General features: G+C 40.5%; 1 protein-coding gene across 1 annotated transcript in view; it reads right to left on the bottom strand.

Annotated features, from left to right (window-relative positions):
• lgr6 (leucine-rich repeat containing G protein-coupled receptor 6) overlaps positions 1-24,581 on the bottom strand; it is a 41,972-nt gene that overhangs the window by 10,232 nt on the left and 7,159 nt on the right. The window contains exons 2-5 of the mRNA XM_079559181.1: positions 17,233-17,304; positions 5,971-6,042; positions 4,355-4,426; positions 183-398 (exon numbers count right to left, since the gene is read on the bottom strand). Coding sequence (XP_079415307.1) covers positions 183-398; positions 4,355-4,426; positions 5,971-6,042; positions 17,233-17,304 — 432 coding nt within the window. The remainder of the gene's footprint in view (positions 1-182; positions 399-4,354; positions 4,427-5,970; positions 6,043-17,232; positions 17,305-24,581) is intronic.

The following is a 24,581-nucleotide window of genomic DNA, read 5'->3' on the forward strand; positions in this document are numbered from 1 at the left end:
AAGCCTGTCTAATATTCAAGATGTAAATATTGGATAGAATACAGTTTTACTCTGTTATAAAGGATAGAGTAATAAGTATGTATCAATATCAAGCAACCAATTGTAGTAACAATTAAATTTAGACTCTGATTTAGCCGCTTCTGAATGGAGTGTGCAGTTAAACAAAAGCACGAGTCACTCACAGAACCACAAGTGCAGAAAGGTTTGTGAAGGCGCTGTCCGGGATGTGAGAGATCTGGTTCAGAGCCAGCGTCATGGCCTGTAGCGAGGGCAGAGAGTCCAGGGCTGACACTGGGATCTCCGTCAGTGAGTTGTCATCCAGCCAGAGGTGTCTGAGGGCGCGCACCCCCCGAAAGGCCCCTGCAGGAACTTCTGACAGTAGGTTAGCATCCAGACGCCTGTGGGACAAGGGAAACCTAGCTTAGCAGCATAATCGCTCACCTGATACTGTAGTTTTCCTTGCGCTTGTGCGTCCATTAGTGGTTGTGTGTGTGACTTGGGCTTACAGGAAAGTGATTATGAGAATTACCCATCCTTTATACTTGAGCTTTCATCTTCTCTCTCGCCTTTTGGGGCCTTCTCATTATGACTTATACCCAAATCGTTCATGTCTAGCGTTACCGGCAGAGACATGTATAAGTGTAAGATGAGAAGGGAATGCAAACTTAAACTTAGGTAGAAATAACTGTGGCAAATCCAAGCTCTTCTTCTAACATTCAAAATACTGTTTAAATCAGTATCAGAGGAGAAAAGTAATTCATAGTTTTTGTTTTTAAATGATTACTGTATATAATTGGGTTGACAAAATAACAATAATACATTGCTGCATTTAAATTGAAATCCTAGGATGTTTTTTTCTTTCTACTTAATGTCTTTAACTTGCTACAAGCCACTGGAGACCCACAGAAACACACACTATCTGCTGGTGATGAATGATCCCCTCAGGCCTCCACTGACAAACTCAGGCTACTTCCTCCTCCTTCTCTCCCCGTCCCTTTGACTCCCATTCATTCAGCTCCGGTTCCTCCCTGCGGCTAATGCACACTCACATTTAGTTTCGCACCCCTTTACATTAAGTCATCTTTTCGTTCTTACCCTGTGATCCTTTGTAAAGCGCCACAGTACATTTACTCTTGAATGTAATCGGTTTTATGACCCCAGAAGGATTTATACAACAGTTGGTGCAATTCTCTGTCACTGAACAAACCAAATACAACACAAGAAATCAGAATTATAGACGCTTTCCAACATTGTCGACTGGACTTGTTTGACATAACACAGCCAATCTTACAATGTTTTTCTTTGACTACAAGAGCAAGAAGATGCTTCACCTCAATCAACCCAGTCTGATCAACAATATTTCACCAGACTGGGTCATTTGATTTTATCTGGGACATTTCCTTCATTTTTCTCAGCCCAACTTATCCAAACAAAGCCTTATCAAAGTGAAATCCGAACTTGAACTTTAGCCCTTGGACCTCTCTCCCCGGGGGTGATTTTCCATCATTTGAGGAGGCAACTGTACACATTGGCAGATGGTGTGCACTAAAAGCAGCCCTCGAGTCTAACATGTAAACACCAACACACTCCCCCTCATCTTGTATACTTCCTGACACACACTTTGTCAATGCCAAATCTTCCCCCTTGTGTTGCCGTAGCCGCTGTTTGTCCCTGAACTGAATCTGAACAAGGATGAAAGCTGTGGAAGACCCTGCAGCCTTCTGGTTAGTTGTTCAGGGCACAGCGATAATGAGTCCTCTGGGTGGACCTGCCAGGGCCGCTGCGCATCCAGACAGGACCAGGAATGTTCCACAGGACCCAATAAAGAGCAGCTATTTCCTGTCCATCACATTCAAGTCGAAGGAATTGGACAGTGTGCTCCAGCAATGGTGAATAGTCTCAAATGCCTTGAACTGTTGCCCAAAACTTTCCAGAATTTGCTCATGCGGTTGCGTCTGTATCGCGCAAACGCTTGATGTAATCACTCGCAAATATTCAAGTGCGTTCCTAAAGACATATTGCCCTGATATAATTATTTGGAATAAGCCGTGGTTACACATGCTAATCCAGTTGCTGAGTCAAACTGTCTGCCTTTCCTCACCTGCGTGTTTTATGTCCCCGAGAGGCGCCGACAAGCTTCATTCTCCAAAGCCGTTCCAGTAATGTCTCGCTCCCCTCTCTCTCTCTTTCTGAGCTTATCATTACGCTAATAACAAGGTGCATCCCCGAGCACTCTGTTGTGTGCTGTGCCTTCATTAATTGAATCCATCTCAGAAGTAGCAGTAACTCAAATAGAAGACCACACATGCACATTTATATAAACAGGTGGTCGAGGCTAATCAACATTATGTGGACAGAAATTATTTAATCCAGATACGCACATGCACGTAAGGCAGAACTTCATAATTGTCTGCCCCTAGATACAGTTAGAGGGAAAACAGGCTCAGAAACGAAGTAGGTGGTACATGTGCTGTGAAGGAAAGGAGCTTCGTGGATATTTACAAAGAATTACCAGTGGGGTCAACTGCGAGAGTGGAGTGAGAGGAGAACGGATGAGGTAGTCCCCCATATGCACACACTATATACAGATAGCCTGACCCCGCTGATGAGACAATTAGGCCACCACTCATTAGCCAGGGGGATGACGGCTTGTGGGTGGTGAGGAAGAGGGGAATTGATGGAAAATGGGGTAGTTTCACAGCTCATTGGAGATGCTCTCCTTGGCCCGCACTGTCTGCTGTTTCCCCTCATGGCTTCCAGATGCGAGCACAAAAAGCAAACGGACACACAGATTTGGACTCCTATAGTCAGGCTGTAAAGAGTGTGAGGTACACAGATGCTACAGAGAGATTTCAGTTTCAGTGCAATGTTATTGTAGGCCCCCTTGATGAATATGTTGTTATCTTGTTCGGGAAAAGGAAAGGATGAGAACAGGAGGTGGTACCATTTTGAGATATGAATTGTAGATAGTTTCTTCTTTCATGAATTGAATCTCTCTTTTCTTTTCTATTTTTTTGTTTTTACCTTTTTGAGATGTAAAAGTGTATTCAAGTGAAAGCAGTCTCTTATACAGGGAATGCAAAGCGGTGCACTACAACCTAATTTTAAATTGTTTGCACCCTTATTTAAAAAAAATATATATATTATTTCACTCATGTCATGTTTATGTTATGATGAAGACACGTCAAACTGGTGGTATTCCAGCCCCTGACTTGTAGAGCACAACTTCCTGAGTAAGTCTCTAGTCTATTCCTGTGTGGAGTTATGATTTTTTATGCAAATAACCAGTATGCTCATTCCAGCCACTAGGGGAAAGAAAGAAAGAATTCCACACATGTCCAGTAGAGGGCACTGACGTAATAAGAGATAGGATATAAACAATATATTATAATCACATGGTAAATCGTCACTCTACCCCAGTAGCTTACCACCACAGAGTGTGGAGAGAATGAATAATTACTACAGTATAATGACTACAGTGCCCTTTGAGAAACGTGTGACACAGGCTTATAAAGCGCAATACAAGTGTAAGCAGTTATTATTATTTATTACAGTCTGGCTTTGACCAAATCAGCAGTGTTAGAGGATAACATAAAATCACTATTTATCATACTGGGTCAAGCTGTACAGTCGTACTATCTCTGTCGCAGCCTTGACTGTGGTACTCAGGCTCCACTCTCAGCCACTGAATGCTTGCTTGCATATCAGTATGACGCTCTGAGAGGGTTTTTCTCCTTTTCTGTGGAAGCATAGACAGACTTGAATGGTAGGACTAGCGCAATGTCTCGAGTTCATGTCTCCAGGTCCTGCACCGATGGTAAATAAACTTCTCCTGTATAAGACATCCAGACTGCTGCCTCTTTTTCATCTATCCTCTCGAACACCATTGTTCATTCTCTAACAGCACTATTTTAAAATCACAGCTCATTGTTATTCATTTATTGGAAAAATGTTTTCTCAATAATATTTTCCTGTTTACATTATATGCGTTCGACACCCCTGTTTTAATGGAATTCCAAAAGCAACAATCTCCATTTGCACCGTTTTGAAACTTTGACGCACCCTCAGTCAGTTTGTTCTGGAGCCGGCACAGAGTGAAGCATTCACCTCAGAATTAAGGAGTAATGAGTTTTCTTTATATCATTGCAAGATGGGATCAGCGTGCCCTTGCAGAGGTCTACACTCAAACTCTAATTCAGGTCTTGCCTCTCATCTCTGCTGTTATGTGCTTTCTTTGCTCTCATTGCAAACCTGACTTATTCACAGTATTCTATACATAACATGGGCATTCATGTTGTGTTTGCCAAGGCAGTGTTGTTTGAAGAGACCGGTGCATTGATGTATTGCAACTTACAATGACAGTAGATTGGGCAGGTCCCATGGAGTATCTTGTGGTAGTCTTTCCAGCTGGTTATTCTGCAGCATCCTGTTACACACACATACAGGTGCATGTCATTAAACCTGCTCAGTTGGTATCGAATTTGTGTGCATCGGACTGAATAAATAATTTCTCCATGACAGAAATCTGACACAAGGCGAAAAGAGTAAGCGAGAGTTTGAAAAGAATCAGAAAAAGACGGGTAGAGGAGTGAGAAACTCCTTGGGTGGGCTGCAGCTGATGTCATGCTCAGAAGAAAAGTGCAAAAAAAGAAAAAACTATGAGGAAGTGGGGAGTAAACAATAACCCTCTCTCTCTCTCTCCTCCCCTCTTTTTTGTCATCAGCAAAGCAGTGATGAGTTCTTTGGGAATTTGCGCACTGACTGCAACTGACATTTTTGTAGTTTGGTCATGCTGCCAACAATAAGATTGAGCATGTAATTGTTAGTTTTGGTCTACAAGATGGTTGGCCAGCATCAGACCTAAGCACATTTTCCTCAACAATTTAATGTAAAACAGATCAGATGAAACTGATGTAACACTGTAGCCTTAAATAAAGAATCAATCAATTACGTTACAGCAATCTCAAATCTATGTTGAATATATACACTTGGATATGATTAAACAACCTTCATAAGGGTGATGTCATTTTTGTCAGGGAGGGAGTTGATATATGTACATTTGAAGAAAAGAACTGGTTCGAGCCTATATTTCCACTGGGACACATGTCAAAATTTTATTAAGATTTTTTTTTAAACATATGAGCCTCCCAGTTCTAAGATCATAACCACCTCTGTATGTGTTGGTGTAGCAAACAAAACTGACTTTGTGCACCATGGTTGGGGGCTCACTTGTTCTTCACAGGGTTTGTTTCTTAACCAAAATGTTAAGAAAAGAGCCACTCGGGTGTTATTGGAACCATCCAGAGTTTGCCAGTTGCCTGCAGTGAATATAATAATAACATGATAGTTCTGGATTTGTGACCGTTTCTCTCATTCTGACTCAGTTTTATTACATCAGGTGGGATATTAAGCTGTACCCGTGGTAATCCCTGTGAGTCTTTACAATCTCAAACCCCAAATTTCAGGATGACTTATTCTGTGGCAGGACTTTCCGTACTTTTGCAGTGCTCTGAACTGGCAAAGCTCTTAAGAAACTTTAATACCTTGTCTTGCACCTACACGTCTCAGTTTGTTTTTATGGTGGTCTTTTTTATCTGTGAATGCATTTGGTGGTCTATAGATCAAAATGCTTCTGTATGAAACTTGAATGCAGTTTTTACGTTACGTCCTTTGCTGTATTCTCGGTGGGTGGTGTGACTGGGAGGTCCCACTTTACACCTGCGTGTTTCTTGCAAATGAAACTTGTTTGGGAGTCCAAGGAGCTATACTTGCAGGCAGCAGAGCAGGTCTCCCGCAGCCCATAAACTTTAACTGCACCTAATGATCCATGCACTGTGTTTTTTATTCAAGCCAGCAGCAAGAACTCTATCCCCTAGAATGGCTGCCTGGCTCTGAACAACCCACCGGGGAAGGGGGTTAGGTTTAGGGCTGGGTGAAGTAGAATAAAAGGACGGGGTGCAGGTCACTCACAGGACTTTGAGGTTGTGAAGGCCCTGGAGAGCGAGGCCCGAGATGTACCTCAGCTGATTCCCAGAGATACGTCTGCAAGAGAGGACACACAAATGATTTCTTCACACAAGTTCTACTTTCAAAAACAAACAAATAACTCCAAGCTGAGCGCTGGTTAGAAAATAAAAAAACCTGTTGTAATGAGAAGGTCCTCCCTGGTGCCAGAAGTAAAAGTCCCATATATTCTCAATCTCAATAGACTTTTTGTGATAAAATGAATAAATTAGGGTTGAAAAGAACAATAGCAGCTAATCACCTACAGTATGTGGTAACTCATGGACATACAACATACTGTTTTACATGGAAGATTTATAAAACTTAAAAAAAAAAAAACGAATAGCATTTTGCCATATTTTCAGTTAATTGTTGTTTAGTACTAAAGTTTCACCATTTTTGTGATGTTATAGCTTCACTTCCTTATTGGACCCTGACAGGACGAGACATAGAGATCGAGGCAAACAATTTTAAACCATGTTATGTCAATGTGAAATGAGTCAAAGTGCTGTGGAGCTTCCTGTCAGTAGCTTAAAGATAAAAAAAAAAACTTTTCTGCCCAATGATAATTATTACTTAAAGGAACCGGCCACCGTTTTTCCATACTGAGATATGTTCTTGCTAAATGCTAACAGCATCTTTGGCCTTTTTGCATGACTGAGGGCACACAGTTCTTCCATACTGAGATATGTTCTTACCTGAGCTTAGACAAGTTGATACGTACATGTCTGGTCTTTGTGCGTGCTCGTGAAAGAGTGAGGTAGCTTACAACTTCACCCCCGTTTGGCGCTATAGGAATATGTTGGGAGAGACCAAATGCTAACAACATCTTTGGTCGTTTTGCGTGACATGCACAATGACCAGACAGGTACACATCAACTCATCTAAGCTCAGGTAAGAACATATCTCAGTATGGATAAAATGGCCTGTTCCTTTAGCACAGATGTTATCTTACTAAATTAATCATATTTTCAGAAGAGTCATATGCATTTAAGTTGTAAATGCTGCACATTCTGGTCTTGATCTTACAACTTCCATACTTGGGGCAAGTTGACTATATTTGTGGGTTTTTTTATGGTCCAAAATAATAATTATTCATTGTCATTTATAGAGTAATTGAAAGTGCTTTGTATAATTAGAAAGTTTGAAGCTTATTTCCAATTTGACAGAGGCACATTTCACATATAGGGTTAAAGGGGCTAGATGCAAGTTAGCCATTTTATACTCACTACTGCCACCTCAGGTCTGGGCTCATTCTACACCATAGGACATTGTTGGAAAATTTAGGGGGAGGAAATTACACAATTTTACCATTTTTAAACCCTGTGTAGTCCCTTTAAAGGAATAGGCCACCGTTTTTACATACTGAGATATGTTCTTACCTTAGCTTTGACGAGTTCTTTAGGACCTGTCTTCAATCACGTAAACACAGCGCAGACGGCGTTAGCATTTAGCCTCTCCCTCTCTCCACTATAGCTCCAAAACAGGTCAAGATAGAAGCTACCAAGCTCTTCCACGTTTTCCCTATTTAAATATGGTTACGTGAAGTGTTCCACTACAAAGTATAATTACACAAAATTAAACAATGTGGATTTTCTAAGCGGATAAAAGGGGGAACTATAATGTAAGGCGTAGTAATACCAGGAGTAGTTTGGCATCCGCACAGTAAAGTGAAGATTACTGCGCAGTAAAGTGAAGATTACTGCACGGATTTCGAACTACTCCTGGTATTATTACGCCTTACAATATAGTTCCCCCTTTTATCCGCTTAGAAAATCCACATTGTTTAATTTTGTGTAATTATACTTTGTAGTGGAACACTTCACGTAACCATATTTAAATAGGGAAAACGTGGAAGAGCTTGGTAGCTTCTATCTTGACCTGTTTTGGAGCTATAGTGGAGAGGGGGAGAGGCTAAATGCTAACGCCGTCTGCGCTGTGTTTACGTGATTGAAGGCACGGGGGAAGACCAGACAGGTCCTAAAGAACTCGTCAAAGCTAAGGTAAGAACATATCTCAGTATGTAAAAACGGTGGCCTATTCCTTTAAGGCAACAAAATAACTGAAATTTGTATTTGTGCTTGAGTGTGCTGACTATTATACAAAACACTCATATAATTGCATTTACAGAACAAATAAATACTTCACATGTTATCTGATATTGCATGTTTAGATTATGAAGTAAAGACTCAAGTAAATAAGTCTATACCATGGTAAAAAAAAAAAGAAAAAAGAAAAAATCAAACTGTTTATCCTATAATGACAACATGTGCACTGTCTGTCACGTCCTTGGAGTAAAATGTTAAGGAGGTGGGCTTTGAGGACAGTGAGGGCGAAAAACCACACACATTCACACAAGCAATCCAATCAGTCTGTTTATCAAACACGGCACCTAATGGTCATTTGTGAGTGTGTATAAGATGTCAAAATAAATAAGGTTTAGCCCAACAGAGGAACGCTCAAGGTCACAAGCTGGAAACAGATTTTACACAGCTCTTCACAGGCCCAGACCACCCACTTCCATTAAACATTCTCATACACATGTGTTCAAAACTGCTTATTTGAGTGCGACACTTATTGCCACACAGGTAACAATCCCGATAAAGCATTTTGCCTTTGGTTAAGATCTTTTATCGCTCCTTGAAATTTGATGTTTTGATACATTAAAGTACTGTAAGTCAATTGATGATTGTGATGCAATGTGAGAGTACAGGTGGATTTTATTTTTATCGCAGGTTAGTTGGTTACGGGTTCATGTTGGTTCTTCCTTTCAGGTATTAGGCCTGATTAAACCTGGTAAAATCCCTTTATCATTTGATAATTGGCAGACTTGGTTTACTCCTTTAGTACAGTAAGATAAGATAAGATAAGGGTGTGCAGAATACGCAGGAAATGTGCAAACAATTAGTAAGTTCCACTATAGTTCAGTTAAGCTCCTCTCCTTTTTTTGGTCTTCTTTAACATTTATAATGAACGATCGCACTTTGAAAGACAAATATCTGTGTTGATTCTTAGTAATAACACTTCATATTGTAATGGACATGTCTCCCTGGCAGGTAATGTCTGATATTGATATCAACATGTCTCACTTAATTACCCTGCAGTGGAAAACAACAAAATTAAACCACTCCTACTTCTTTTCACACAGGCCAGAGAAGAACTGTTATATTTATCAGCACACAATAAAGAAAAACACAGGCGTGCACCTTGACCAAAAACAAACTAATCACTATCAGCCGCTATTTTGCATTCTTTCAAACCACTGTCAAAACTCATTCTAACATTCTATCAGTCCTAAATACCAAATAAAATGCTAAAGTTTCCAATACGGGGAACATGCTTTTGTCCACATTATGTCTAACGTAATAAGCCGTAAGATAAAGATTATTTCTTTTTGAAATAGTAAAAGTTGTTTCAGTATCACACTGAGATCAGTACCAGTACAGTGTTCATGGTTTTCCAAAATCCATTCACAAGGTTGTGGAAATCGAGTGCATCAATCACAAACATACTTGGGGCTTTTTGTTATAGATAATACAAGTTAAAAAGTTAATCAAAGATTACTGTGAATCCAAAAACGGATGAATTTAATTTCAAGACTTTTAATCAAGCCCCTGACGCCTCATATCCTTAAACATGCTAGTGCTACTGTCTTCAAACTCGGATTTGTTTAACTCTCCTTTTTTAACTGTGATCTATCTATCATCAATCTTTGTATTCTTGCCTTTTGTCTTCATTTTAAGTAAGTGCTTTATGTGTCATTATACAAAATTTCGTAGATCGGATGGCGACCCTGCACGCCGCCACCTTTTTACTTGAAATAAACTGAAATCAGAATTTTTCACACTCCAAAATTGACGGGTGAATTAAGAAAAAATAACCAGACCCTGCCTGTTTACACGATAAGCTTCTGTGATGGTGCAATCTACAAAACTCTGTTCCACACTTCTGATTGTTCCACATCAATCACTTTCTAATGAATGGCGCCTCGTTCTTGTCAAGGCTCCCACCGTTTCTGTTGCTAATTTGATTTGGGGATGGCTGCGATTTTTCTTGGCACTCAGACTGTAGATAGACTGTTCCATTTCTGCATAATTGGGCCATTTTTAGTGATTCATACAATAACAGTGGAGAGGACAAAATGTGTGCAACTCAGGGTAGGACCACCCTGATGTAATGACCAAGTGCTAAACTGCTGATTATCCAGTGTAATATGACACAATACAAATGCAGATGGCAAAGCAAAGATAGCTTTAGAGTATGTGATTTCATATCTTAGTATTTTGGAGTTATAGTGGCAGATACAGCGAGGAGCTTGATATGAAGACATGATGAAAGAAGCAGGCATTATCCCAGAGAAAAGTTGGGCTGCGACTGCAAGTGCAATATGACCCTCTCACCCACAGTCCATCAATAGAAATGTTTTTTCTTCTACAGGTCCAACTCAGGGTCAACCACTTAACCTGGCTTTAACCTTTAAAATTAGTGGGGGAAAATATAGACACGGAGATAACGTGGATGCATATGTGTCACCATGTGTTTAGGTCTTACATAGTTGTTGAAAATAATGCTGGTTGAAGTAAAGTGATTATTAAGTTACTGAATATATTTATTATTTAAATGTATTAAAGCAGCTAAATCAGCTCAAGGAGGTCCACAAACTTTTCTTTCGTAACTTTCGACATATGTCCAGAGTCTGGACTTATGCAGTTGCTCCTGAAAATGAACACAGGTTGTCTATTTACAAAGCAGAAATGATTAATGAATCAAACATGTTGCCATCTTATGTCAGTGTTATTTAAATTGTTTATATCATTTTTAATTCATATTGAGAGGATGAAAAGGCTTTGGGGTCTGGACTAAAGCCTCTAGAGGTCCGGATCTGGACCCAGGTCTGCCAGTTGGGAACCCCGTATTAAAGTCTTGCAAATAGCGTTTCCCAGATGTCTGCAGAGATAATGGAGGCACCAGTATTCATTTTTGTCAATACCATTTTTGGAGTGGTTGAGAATGTCCCTTATTGGCCCTATTAAATTTTAAATACTTTAATGGTAAGTATTGTATATTTTTATTTTTGCTTTTGGTGTGAACTGCATTAATATCACTCCGCTCTGTGTCTCCACGCCTCGTTTAATCTTAACATAGGCCTATGCTTTTTTTTGCTTTACAAAAAAAAAGTATAATTTGTCACGCCATTCTTCTGTGTGGTCCATGAGGGGCAAAAATAGACTCTATGTTTGGCCCTAGTCTTCTTTACTGGCGGGAAACACTGAAATTATATATTACAATATAATACCTCATATCTCTAATTTGAAATCTTAATTGAAAATTGTATTCTGTTTGTTAATGTCCGTTTAGTGGCCTGATTTTTGGCATAACCTGGCACCACAGCCTCTGAAAGTGTAAAATCGTGTGTGTGACGAAGCATGTGAACAACTTGAGCCTCCTCTAGGGGAGAGTCTGCGAGAAACTTTAGGTTGTTTCACATTGGAAAGAACGGCCAAAGCTTCAGGGATGTGGAGCTCTTTGCCATTAACAATTAAAAACTAACACTTGGGATTAAAGCTGACGTTGGTTGAAAGATAGTCAGGTCTGTACTGTATAGGATTTTGGGCAGTGCATACTTGAAAGGACTTAACATGTGAAGTATTTGGACAGTTGTGAGCTGTTCCTTCTGCTTGTGCTTTGTCACCAGTGCTTGATGTAGACCTGCTGCCATTGGGATGACAGATGAAAAGTATCTTGTAGCTTTCTCTGGTCCCTGTCAAATAAATACATTAATAAATAGCTTGTTATCCAGACTCTTTTTGCATTTGGCTTATTTGCATCGGTTTTACGACATTGCTTCTTAGAGCCTAAGAAGAACGTGTCCAGCATGAAATGTGAAGCATGTGATTATGAAGGTGCAAGCGGAGAGTGAAATGTGATCTCCGGAGGTAGGAAGCCCTTTGATACTGATGACAGGAGGAAGACTGTGTGTCACTTCTGAGGTGTTTTTTTCTAAAGAGTGCTTTCGGGAAGCCTGTTTAACCCTAACCACCTTGTGCAAGTGTTCATTAGATCATCAGCGCTGTTCTTGGGTATAAGGAGGGTAATGAAAGGGCTTTCTTGATAAGTAACCCATCTTAAAGTCTGTATCTTGTACTGTCACTGGTCTTTTACCATTGCATGGTTTTATTGCCTCAGACTTTAGAAGAAGGCACCATGATCAAAGCAATAAAGGACAATTTTAAGAGACGTGTTAAAGGTAAAAAAAAAAGTTAAAACACCACACTCCTGTTTTCAGTCCTCGAGTGTATGTGTCGACTTTCAAAGAATTGAAGACATTGGTTTGACAGATTACAAAGCATTCAACTCAAGGACACTATTTTTTTGGCCATCTAAAGAGCGTTTCAGAACTACAAGATCTGTCATTTGAACTTAACTGTGCAGTATTATCTTTGTCAGTGACAGTGACATAGCTCTTGATTTTCTTCAATGACAAATCAACACTCAACCAGTAACAGCCACTTACCAGTTTTGTCTACATTTTTTATTATAATAAACAGTCAAGTACAGCACTATAATATTTGCGTATACAGTGTACTTGATTAGAAATGAAGTTCTTGGTTGCTGGACGATTTAAAGTACTACAATGTTTTTTTCCTCTTGTAAATAATCTGGTATTATAAAATGGTAACAAAGGAGTGGAGACACAGATCCTACATCAAACACCACTGCACCAGTCACAACATGCCCATCCCTCGCCTCATGTGCTACCAGCGACTACTGCAGACCCACATCAAACACACTCACTGTTTGTATCAAGAGCCTGGTTTGTTTTCAACCACTATAACATAATGTGATTCAAAAGTGTTTATCATAACATGCTATGCTTTATCAAATGTTCTTGACAGCATTAATATACTGTATGCTCATTGGTGTCATGGCATATGTTGATGCAGCGAAAAAAATAATATACTGTTTAAGCAGAAAAAAATAAGTGGGCTCACTCACAGTGGCAAGAAAAAGTAAGTACACCGTTTGGAATTTCTCACATTTCTGCCTAAATTGATTAAACAGTGTCTGCTTAAACTAATACCACCCAAACGTTTATTGGCCATAACATGAAAACATTCACAGGAGAGCGTGGAATAAGTAAGTACACCACCTGAATCTCACTGATCTGCAGCCGTTTTGTAAAGAGGAATGGTCCAACATTCATCCTTCAATGTGAGCGTCTAATCTGCAACTACAGAAAAGCAATTATTGCTGCAAAAGAATGATCAGCCAGCTATTTTTTCAGGTTTTTCTGCAAAATATCTTCATAAACGTATGAATTTATTTTTCTATTGATGATATCACGTTGTCCAGGCCCTGAGGCAACAGAACAGCCCCACACCATGATTCTCCCTGCACCATGCTTCACAGTGGGGATAGGGCTTTGATGTTGGTGTGCTGTTCCATTTTTCCTCCACACATGACATTGTGTGTTCCACTAAAAATATCAAACTTTGGGTTAATCAGTCCATATTTTGCCAGTAGTGCAGTGGAGCATCCAAGTGCTCTTTCGCAAACCAAAGTTGAATATTTTGGGAGGAACACACAACGTCATGTGTGGAGGAATAAACAGCACACCAACATCAAAACCCTATCCCCACTGTGAGGTATGGTGCAGGAAGAATCATGGTGTTTGTTGCCTCAGGGCCTGGACAAATAAAATATAATAAATTCACAGGTTGATCAAGATATTTTGCAGAAAAACTGAGACATTCACAACAGCATGGAATCCCTTGTATTAAAGAACTGCTTTTCTGTAGTTTCCTCTTTACAAAACAGCTGCAGTTCAGTGAGAAATAAGTTTAAGCAGACACTGTTTAATCATTCCTGTGATTTTGATGCAGATCAGACCACATTTAGTGACCAATTTAGGCAGAAATGTGAGAAATTCCAAACGGTGTACTTACTTTTTCTTGCCACTGTCTCAATTTACCTTTGCATTCCTTTTAAAATATATTATAGCTTTAGTTTTACCATTTTACATCTTAGTTTTGTTACCTCCCCTTCACTCTAGCAGAGCTGAGTTGTAACAACCACTAACCTCTCAACCACTGTACCGCAGCCGCTCCTATATGATTGTGAAAGGCCATAAACCTGACTTGAAACAGGTTTTGGACACATTATTAGGCCACAGAGCCAATTCATAAAGTGTATCACATGAGAACATCGTAGACAGATCAATGGGGCTATAAAACACAAGCAGGAATAGTCTCTGGACAAATTGAACTGAACTGTCCAAGACCCCCACCCAACTCCCATTGTCAGAAAACGTCAAGATCAGATTCAACTCACTTCAGTTTGAATGCTTATGATTATTGTGCAAATAGTATCACCACAAGAAACATAATATTTTTTTTTCTAGAATACATTTTAAAAAGCTGCTTGTCCAAAAGGTCAGCCAAGATTTTTCTTTCTTGACCGTGACACACAATAGTTATGCAGCTAAGCTAACCTTATACTTTCATCATCATTAGCTCATGCCTCAAAGGCTGCAGCTGCAAGTATTAGCTAAGACAACATTGGACTGTTCAAACAGCCCAGACGTGCGCAGTGGCCTCAGTGCAAAAGAAGTCAGGTGAACGTTGACATACGCGCTAAAGCCCCCTTGATTTAGCACACAATCGCTTACACACACATGCACACCCGCGGGGCTCCTCTATGGGCAGCTTTTGTCAAACTAGAGTCCTAAGTCAAATTCTGCTGAGTGATCAGATCAGATATCAGTGGCGAGGTCAACTGAAAACATGTCAAGAAGTAGAGACACAGCCTAAGAGAAAATGTAATATAGAATGTTTTATGCTTGTACAGCTGATTCTTTACAAATCGTTATGTAAGCTTTCTAGAAGAAAAGAAAATGGTAATTGAACTTTTTTTTACTGAAAATAATTATAACAACTATAACCTGTGAATTTGCACGTTCACTGTCAAAGTCATGGTCTATGCTTTGTAAAGACTATTGTGACAGCAATAGCCTTGTGGGCGGGTCTGTTTTGATGAAGATCAGAGACATTTTATGACCAATTTAGGCAGAAATGTGAGAAATTCCAAACGGTGTACTCACGTTTTCCTCCCACTATATCTATAGCCTGTGCAATATAATCATGTCCTGTAATATGAAACTGTGGCGATCTGTGGGGGTGTTGTGATTCTGTAGTTTTCTGTTAAACAGACCCATGACTTCTACCTTCCCAAACAACTGTTCACTTTAGTCAGCCTAACTCATGATCCGAATGAGCGGCTTAGGATATAACCAATCACCATTCAACCAGCGTAAACTCTCAGATGAAGCAAATGACCATTCCATCAAAATCATAAGTAGAAGCTGTCTGGGCAATCTATTTGTTGCTACAAATACGCAGTTATTCATGTCAGTGAACGACCAATTCAGACACAAATGAATGATTGAATGAATAGGGTTGCTAAGAGGTGGAAAATTCCTGATCCATTTTTTTAAAAACTTTCCGGAAACTTTCAATGGAAACTGTCAAAATGCTTATATTTTTACAATTGTTTTTGAAAAAACAATTGGTGAACTATTACCTACCCTATTAGCTATGTAAATCTACATTCTGCTTAAAACAGCTAAATGCTTTGTGTTTCCACACTGTGATTGCTTATATTCTTCCAACTCTAAATCAGATCATGACAGCTGCTGACCAATACTGTACGAGGATTAGATGGAACCTGTGTCTGAGCAGCTGCATTAAACAGAACCGACCTGAATGATAAACCTTTAAAACAATATAATATTGTAATACTGCACACACTTGCAAGATGGATACATCTTAAAAAGTGAAATAACTCCTGCCCAGGACTTAAAAAAACAGGTCCAAATGAACATTTTCAGTTGGGGTGGGGTTTGTGGGGTATCAGCGGAGTAAACAACTCGGAGCCGTGCATTACAGTTTTACACAATTGAACGGAAGAAAATTTTGTGAACCTGTTCACTGACAATGGCAATACAACCAATTCTAATTGTGAGCACTAACCACTCAGATCCATCCTATTTGATGGTGGGGAATGGATAGCACTATCTGGAGCAACAATTAGTGTTTTTGTTTTGTTTGAGTTGTGTTCACTTTACGAGGTGGCTGATTAAGATCTTCCACGAGTCATTTTCAAAGGTGTTAAAAGAGCAGCTCAGATGTCGATCACCAGTAAATACATAGAAAGAAATTAGTAGAATTATCCGGCTGAGAGGCGGGACCAGTGTTGGGTAGCACTATCTAGGTTAGCTCGTTACTCCTCTGGAAAAGTTACTCCTTACGTTACTGTGCTACTTTATTTTGAAAGTAATGTGTAGAGTATCTCTGCGTTACCAGTTATAACCACATATATAGCCTTTATTTGCCGCTCATGTTTTTTCCCCACCATTGAGTCACCAGAAGCAAAACCAAGCAAACAGTAAATGCATTAACAGGGTGATAAATCCACTTCTCTGATATTCATTTATGCATTCATACAAACTACAACAACAGTCCACAATAAGAGGCGTCAGCATGCTATCTTAAAAAGCACAGCCGATAATAGCTAAAGATGAACACAATGCTCTTCGCAGAGTTTGTCAACAAATGTGGTGAGTAGCCTAAGCTTGTGCTCCTTAAAAAAACTACGAGCTAGACTATAAGCACACAGATTACAAGTAAATTTAGATGAATAACCTTCTTTTATGACGTAAACAAGATTCCTAGGACGTTGCATTACTAAATACTTTACAAAAGTAATCAGAGTACTGTAACATAGTTCTAGGCATTGCCCCAACACTGGGAAAGAAGTACTACTAAAACAGAGGTTAGCCTGGGTGTCAGTACTGGGGTACATAACTATGAACCAGACAGACATTATTTGCCTGGAAACCAGACTCATCGCTGTACAAACGATTTGTTATCCCTCTGGATAAAAGATATAGAGGGGTATCATTCTGGCCTCACCAGGCTAAGACATTATGTGACTGATACACTGACACGTCTACCAGCCAGATATAAAGAAAAACACTTTAAGACTGGGCCCAACATCTGGACCCTGTAGACCCTGTTTGCTTTTCCTCATGGGTTTGTCATTTTTATTAAAGTACGTTCAATGTGTATAATTTCCTGACCTTTGAAACAATAAAAAAACAAACCAAAAAAACTCAAACCAAATCAAAAACCTTGGGAATCAAGCACTTCCATCTCTGAAGCATGTACTCACAGTTCTGAGAGCAGGTGCAGTCGGTGGAAGGCTCTGGGCTGGATCTCACTGATGTTGTTCATACTCAGGTCCCTATGGAGAGTAAACAGAAAGAGTCAGCATCAAAGGGAATAAATCACAGTATGTATAGTATATCTTTGTTTTTGCATGATAGAAAAGCAAATGTTGAGTATGTTCTTTTCAGATGACAAAGTGGGATGGAGGGGAAGTAATAAAGAGAACTTTCCCCATTGAATCTCTTTGTCCCACTATCATATTTTTTCTTTCCAAGCGTCTTTCTTTCCCCAACCTCTGATCTGAAAACTGTCCTCCCATTCCTTCATCTGTTTTGCCTCAGATTTCTCCCTAGACCTTACTTTTTGCTTTTTTGTTTGAAAAGGTAACTTAGACTTGACATGGTGGCTGTGTAGACCAGTGTTGATGCAGCTGTGCAGTAGATGGGGAGGCGTGTGTCTGTGCCAAACATATGCCTATACACACATAACCTAACATGCTTTTAAAGTGCCTGCGTCAGCTTCTGGTAAGAAACATTTCTAACCTTCTCACCTCAGTCATGTAAGGTCATTCCTTTGCTAAACACAATGAAAGGTGTTACATCAGCCCTCCTTTACTTTCACTGCCCATGGGGTCCACATAAGTCTGCTGACCTGGGCTTGTGTGTGTGCGCTTGATACTAACCATTGCTCATAAAGCCAGACCACCAGGCTTGTAAGTGTAAACTATGCTCTCAGAAGCCCTTCTCAGTTGGGAATTTTGACACCGTCTGTTTGTTTGTGGAGTCAGTCGAGCTGACAGGCCCTAGATGGATCTATCACCAGCCATGATCTATATCCACTTCAAGGAGATGTGGTAAAAAGGCCTCCACACCAAAGGCCTCTACAGGAATTAGGTTGTTCCAGTGGTTTTTCATAATAAGAGAATTTAGTCAAGATAAATACAGCCAGCCTAAAGTTTGGTTTTCTGTCAAGCAGCCAGTACAATGATACTGTAGGTACAGACACTTCCCATGGTTTACCCTGACTTTGGCTGTCATTTGCTGTTGGAAATATGATTATGCATAATTTCCCATTCTTTTCTGCCACTAAACCGTTTCCCTCTGAGCATACAGTAATAATATGTTCATTTTCTATAACACGTGCCCTCTACAGGGAGGTCTGACAGCTCTGAAACAAAGAGAAGCCCAGTGTTGCTCAAGGACAGAACTAGAAGGATGTTGCTTGTGCAGTGGCCTGCAAACAAGCTATTCTGATGCATTTGTTTAATCAAAAATTAAAATCAGCTGTAAGCCCATTCATTAAACTGTGTCAATTGTAAAGTAGCTCATTAATAACACCCTCTGTTCCCTTTGCGCTGCGCGAGTATGTTGTCATCATGTGCATGACCTATGAATTGGCATGATGAAAAAGAGGTCTCCCTCAGAGCCCTGCTGACGTCATGTAAATTATAAGCCTTGTGTTTGTCCTGAAGTGTTGGTGTAATCTGCACAGACTCCAGGCTCTCATCTGGGGAATGAGTACAACGAGTGTAATGCTCAACTGGATGATTCAAGTCAGGAGTAAATATCAGGATATTGACGTTGCTATAGCGATGTCACGTCGGTGTTAATAATAAACAGGTTTGTTTAAATTCGACTTTTGTCTCAGTCCTAAGGCAGTTTAAACAATAAACATTTAGATGTTATTTTATTCCTTTGTTGGCATATGTAACGTAGCACATTACCAAATCCACATTCAGCTTCTGCGGATGCGCCTACAGCGGTCTTATCTGATTCTCATAAACCATCATCATGTGAGGTTCATAACACCAGCTTCTCACAGACATATAAACATGCAGCAGCACAATGTAAAATGTTTTAAAAATGGCACACTCGGGTGAGTCATGGTGAAAGGTTGAGCACAGCTCATCTCTGCTCCTCCACCAGCTCACAGAGCACAGGCTTTCTGCTGAGCAGGCCAAGGCCTCCGCTGACAACTTGACATATCGTTGGAAGGCGCAGGGCTAAGGCTTGTTTTTAAAATCAAATAACAGCTGTGGCTTTTTTAAACCATGATAATTATGATTGATGACTACCACATGTGCATTGTGTCGACTGGTGCTTGTGACATACCAATATTTTCAAGCACAAATAAACAGCAGAGCAAATGCCAGTTTAGCTGTTAATACTGGCTTCTAATGTTGTGCGCAAAGTCTGTTGGATGGCTGTGGGGTCTATGGTCTTTCTGTCATTCATTTTCACACCATTTTTGTTTCTGCAAGGCTTGTGCAGATGTGCAGTCCATACCCTCATCAGTTTACTCTAGTGCACAGTAGAAGATTGCTCTTACTGGTGTTTTATATTTAATGAAAAATTGCCCATTTGTGTGTTACAGTGAAACACAAAGCTAAATATTTTAAATAAGATAAAGTTTTGACAGTGGCCAGTGGACTGTCTCGATTTATTGAAGGCGAGAACAACATTCCAGCAACAGATCAGGAAGAGACAGAGTGCGGGAAAAACACTGAATATATACTGTACAAGCCGCATGAGCACAACAGCATGAACACCCACTTACATAAGTATTATACCACCATCCATATTTATTATTCTTTTACTGTAAAAGTGAAATAAAGTTACAATCATAGCAAGTTGGGGTCCAAAAAGTCTTTAAAAATACTTCTCATTGGATAACTGGCTATCAAGGCCAAGGCAGCATCCTGTTTTGACTCCTTTGAACGAAAGCTGATTTGGCATACAAAAAAGGGCGGGAACTTCAATTATTTATGACTTCGCTCACCCTGAGGTAAAAAAGGCATAAACGCATTTATAAGATTGTGGCCTCAGTCCTTTTATTTATTTTTTTACCACCAGGGTCTAGACCGATGCCTTCTGACTGTGTTTGAAATCTCTACTGAAGCATGGCTGCACAGTCCAGCAGTTACAACAATGTGATTCATCATATATCCTGTTTGCAGTCAACAGCAGTAGCACTATCTCCCGTGTGATCAAGAGCTGCGTGTGGGGTGTGAATGTGCCCCTAGCTTCATTGTAGCATGTTTGAGATTGGAGATGCAGACAAAAGATGACGATTTAGAACAGAAAATAAAGTGACCACATCAAATAGAAAAACATACAGCCATGTTGTGTCCACATGAACGTTTGGAGCAGTATGGGGGAGGTAGGGAGCCCACCCTTGTGAAAGAATCCACACAAATTCAGTCTGACAAAACAACTTAAGTGTAGTGGCAAATGTGGCAAGTCCAAACTGCTCGACATAGTGTGTATGCAGGTATTGTTGTAACAGTGCCTTTCTATAAATAAACACTGTTGATGATAAACCTAAAAGATTTTTTTTATGACTTTCGCTTTCACACATAAAACAGTTACCCTGCAGACCTGCCAATTATTGCCTACACCACTCTTTCACTTCTTAGGCTTTCTCACCAGTTCCTCTACCCCTCCCTCAGGTGGAGACTCTTACCAAACAAGCCCTCAATAATGGTGGTAAGCTATGCTCTTTGAAGACGGCTTATCCGTAGGCACATTAAAGTAATGGATCTTTACTGCAGCAGCAGGCAGTGCCCAGAGGCAGGAGCTGTGCGCTGGCCACACCTCGCCCTGTTTTTGACTGTAACTATGACAGTAATGTCTTCTGTCGGAATCTGTGTCTGATCCTCTCTGCTTAGATCTTTGAAACTGTTAAGGCAGCAATGAATGAGCCACTTTTATGCCACACAATGAAACCAGTAGTCAAAGCTTGGGCTTAAACGGGTCCTTAATGGCTCTGTGCTTTGTGTGAGGGGGGCAGAAACACAGTGCGTTTGAATGTTGAGGGTGAGGTCTGAGTCTGTTTGCTCTTTTCTGTCTGAATAGATGAACGCTTTGGCATTCAGTTTCTGCTGCTCACACACAAGGTGCACACACACAAAGAGTCAGGAAGGAGGGCACAATGCTGTCCTCCCCTCCTCCTTCATCTAAAGATGTGTTTTTTTCTCTCTGTCCCAGACTTCCTGGGAGGGGTCCAGTACCTTTGTTTCCAAAGGAACTCGCGCTTTATCTCTCGTTCTCATTCACAAAGACTGAGGAAGAAGTCTTTCACCTGTACCAGGAGAGCCACATGAGGCCTTTATAGTGTTCAGTGCAAGAGGAGAACAACAGCAGCAGACAACAGTCAGAGATGGAGATGTGTCTGTGTGTTGTGCTATCTGCTCTGTGCAGTTAACTGAATGACAGGCAGATATCTGGGTAGAGAGAGTGGTGTGCTAGTCTGAGACCTGCCCTCTGGGACTCTCCATGTCCTGGTAGATCACACACACACACATGTGTGTGTCTATGAATGCACACATCAGTCATCAGTGTCCGCTCTGCATCCTCCCACACACCCTGTCATGAGACGGAGAGGCAGGGGTCATAGGTCAAGTACTCTGCTAATGGAACAGGAAGTGTTGGAACAGTCGCTGTACACAACATGCAACTGCCTCAACATGTGGACAGCACTGACAGACAGATATTGGGGACAGGCCTTAACGCTTGGCCCTTAGACGTCAATTTTAGGACCACGACTCATACTGTGGGGAGAAGGCTATCGATTTCACTGCTTCCCTGCTCATATCCTGAGCAGCTATCCCTTTCTGATGAGTGTTTCTGAGGGGAGATTTGAGGTAGATTCTCACCAGTGGATACAAGCGTCAATGAAACCTGATGAGTGCTGGTGTCAGGCCCTATTATAGCTTAAATTGGGTGAATGGCAGAAACAGGGCACAGATCAAATCCACTCCTCCTACACAACCTCAACCAGACCTGAGATCAGCTCCTCCGGTTCATATATTTAACAGTACCCACTACCCATGGATAACATCTACGAACGGAACCGAGCTGAGCATTTCATGAAATCTTAGCCCCATACGAGTGAGGACATGTCGCTGCTGTTGCTTTAAAGAAATTTAGTTTGGCCCACTGCCATGCATGTAAAAAAAGTCCAAATGTCCTCTATTGCTCCAGATGTAAAAGAGGCGTGATCAGGGACGGCTGACTCCACAGTGGCAGAATTCCCTCAAGCTTCAGCCCTTTACAGCAGATGGAAAATACACCTGTGAAGAGAACACACTGAGCAACAAGGTAAATAGTTACCATGTGTGAGTATTTCTGCTACTGCTTTCACACATAGTAATTACAGACTATGACAGACTATTAAAAAAAACTTTTGTTGTTAAACTTTTAACACTATTTGGGACTCTAAACAGATAAAGATCCCATGTTCCCTTTTTTCAGCGTCAATTTTTTGTTTTGTTTTTTGCTCTTCCTCTACTAAATGTTCTTCGGGACCATGTGTTCATACCCGACTGTTAGGGCTATCTTCTCTTCTTTCTGGCAGTATTTCTGATGTAAGCCCGAGGTGCATGCACATATGTCTTACATTTAAGTGCAATCACTTCTTTGTTCCCTTTCGCTAAATTCCCACACCAATGGTTTATTACCTCAACATAATCCCTGTTAGCAGTGCTCTATTGGTCCTTCTCTCCACAAGATGCTTTGATGATGCCTGAGCAGCTCTGGGGGGCATTAACCATCATTATGTTAATATCTGAGTTTGTCTATGCCTGTTTTTTTGGTTCTTAAATATGCTCGGGCAATGTATGTGTTTTCTCATGTGTAAGTGTGCACTGGGGGTCTTTGTTGGAGAGGGCATTAAGTATCATTAGCTGTACGCCAGTCATCACCTGCACACTGCCAGGACCATAAGAGCCACTTTAGTGAGCAGGGCTGGCCCCGGATCACACAGACAAGCAGAGCGAGACACAGAGATCCATGTCATGGCACAGGAATGAACTATGTCTTACACCACTGCGTACCACCTCCAAGAAGGTATGTGGCTTCCAGGCAAGCGGAATGAACATTTTCATACACACGAAAATAAAAAGGGTTTTGAAACGAGGCTAACCAGGTCTGAATTATGGCAAAAATAGCAAAACCATCAGTATAACATACACTTATCCTTTAGCTTCTCCTGACAGTGCCCCACTGGCATTGAACGGTGGGTCAAACAAACACCCTTTTCTAAATCCAAAAAAACCCCTTAAACTAAACCACTGCTCATCAATTTCACTGCAAACATTCTTCTAAATACATCAAATTAAAACGTCTTCCCCACAGTCATTAAATTAAATGCCATAATGTATCTTCATGCATTACATGTTTGTGGTAGAGGACTGTCGGAGACATTTGTCATGCAACAAGCCCCCGGGACAAGACAATGACTTCTCTGTGATGGAGAGGCAGAAGGCCGTAGTGTACAGATTCATGTGTGCACACACAAACAGATTCCCAGGGTCGGAAAGGGGGGATGAATAGGAATCTGGGCCATGCATGCATTGTGGATTCACTTAGTCACAAGCAGCCATTCACCCCTACAAGCGCACGTCACCGGGAACACATTCCTATAGACACCATGTCATAAATGCATCACACGAAACATGCACAATGAAGTGTGCTAAAGTGTGGTGTGAGAACAATTTATATACCAAAAAAATATACAAATGGTAAGTGCATTGCTTGTAGTTTTGTTGATATAAAACAGTCACAGGACAAGGATGTAGTTAAAGGGTCAGTTGATGAAATATGACTCACATTTAGATCTGAATCTATTAGTGAGATGTGATTTATGGACTTAGTTTAAAGCTTTTCCTTTCTAAGATAAGTAATTCATTAAGTAATTTTGTATATTGTTTTTTTTTTAGATATATATATATATATATATATATATACATCAATAATTATCTATCCATAACTTTTCTGTACGCAATAACCTTTTCACTTAAAACCTCTTGTTTGCCCACAATGCATCAGGCCGGACACACATACCAACAGTCCTGCATCCTCAGCCTCCACCCGTTCGCCTCAAGATCTCATGTCATGATTGCTTTCTGCTGTTTTCTAAAGAACAGGATATGGAGCGGCACAGCACACTATGAGCCTCTGTGTCTTCACTGCCTCCTGCTCTCGAGGGAACAAGTATTGTTCCCTTTGTGGCGCTCTCTACCTGCCGTCTGTCCCCGGGAAACGTTTAAAAAGCCTTGAAGGTTGTTTCGGGAAACCACAGACCTTCGCAGTGCCCAGAGCAATAAAAGGAGCCAAGCTCTTTTCCCTAACACCCTATGGCATAAATATCACTTTTGTGCATGGCGGAAGTGGCTTTTTGTACCGGTGTGAATTGCAGGCCTCAGGAGAGTTGGTATTCAGAGGTGGAATTGATGCTTGGAGACGGACATAAAACATTTTTTCTTTGCACAAGATAAATCTGTATTGTTGGCATAGGTTATAGTATGTGTTCTATTTATTATTAATTGTTTTTAATATTGTTTATGCTGTGAAG

The sequence above is a fragment of the Gobius niger genome (genome assembly GCF_951799975.1).
Source record: "Gobius niger genome assembly, chromosome: 6".
Taxonomy (NCBI): domain Eukaryota; kingdom Metazoa; phylum Chordata; class Actinopteri; order Gobiiformes; family Gobiidae; genus Gobius; species Gobius niger.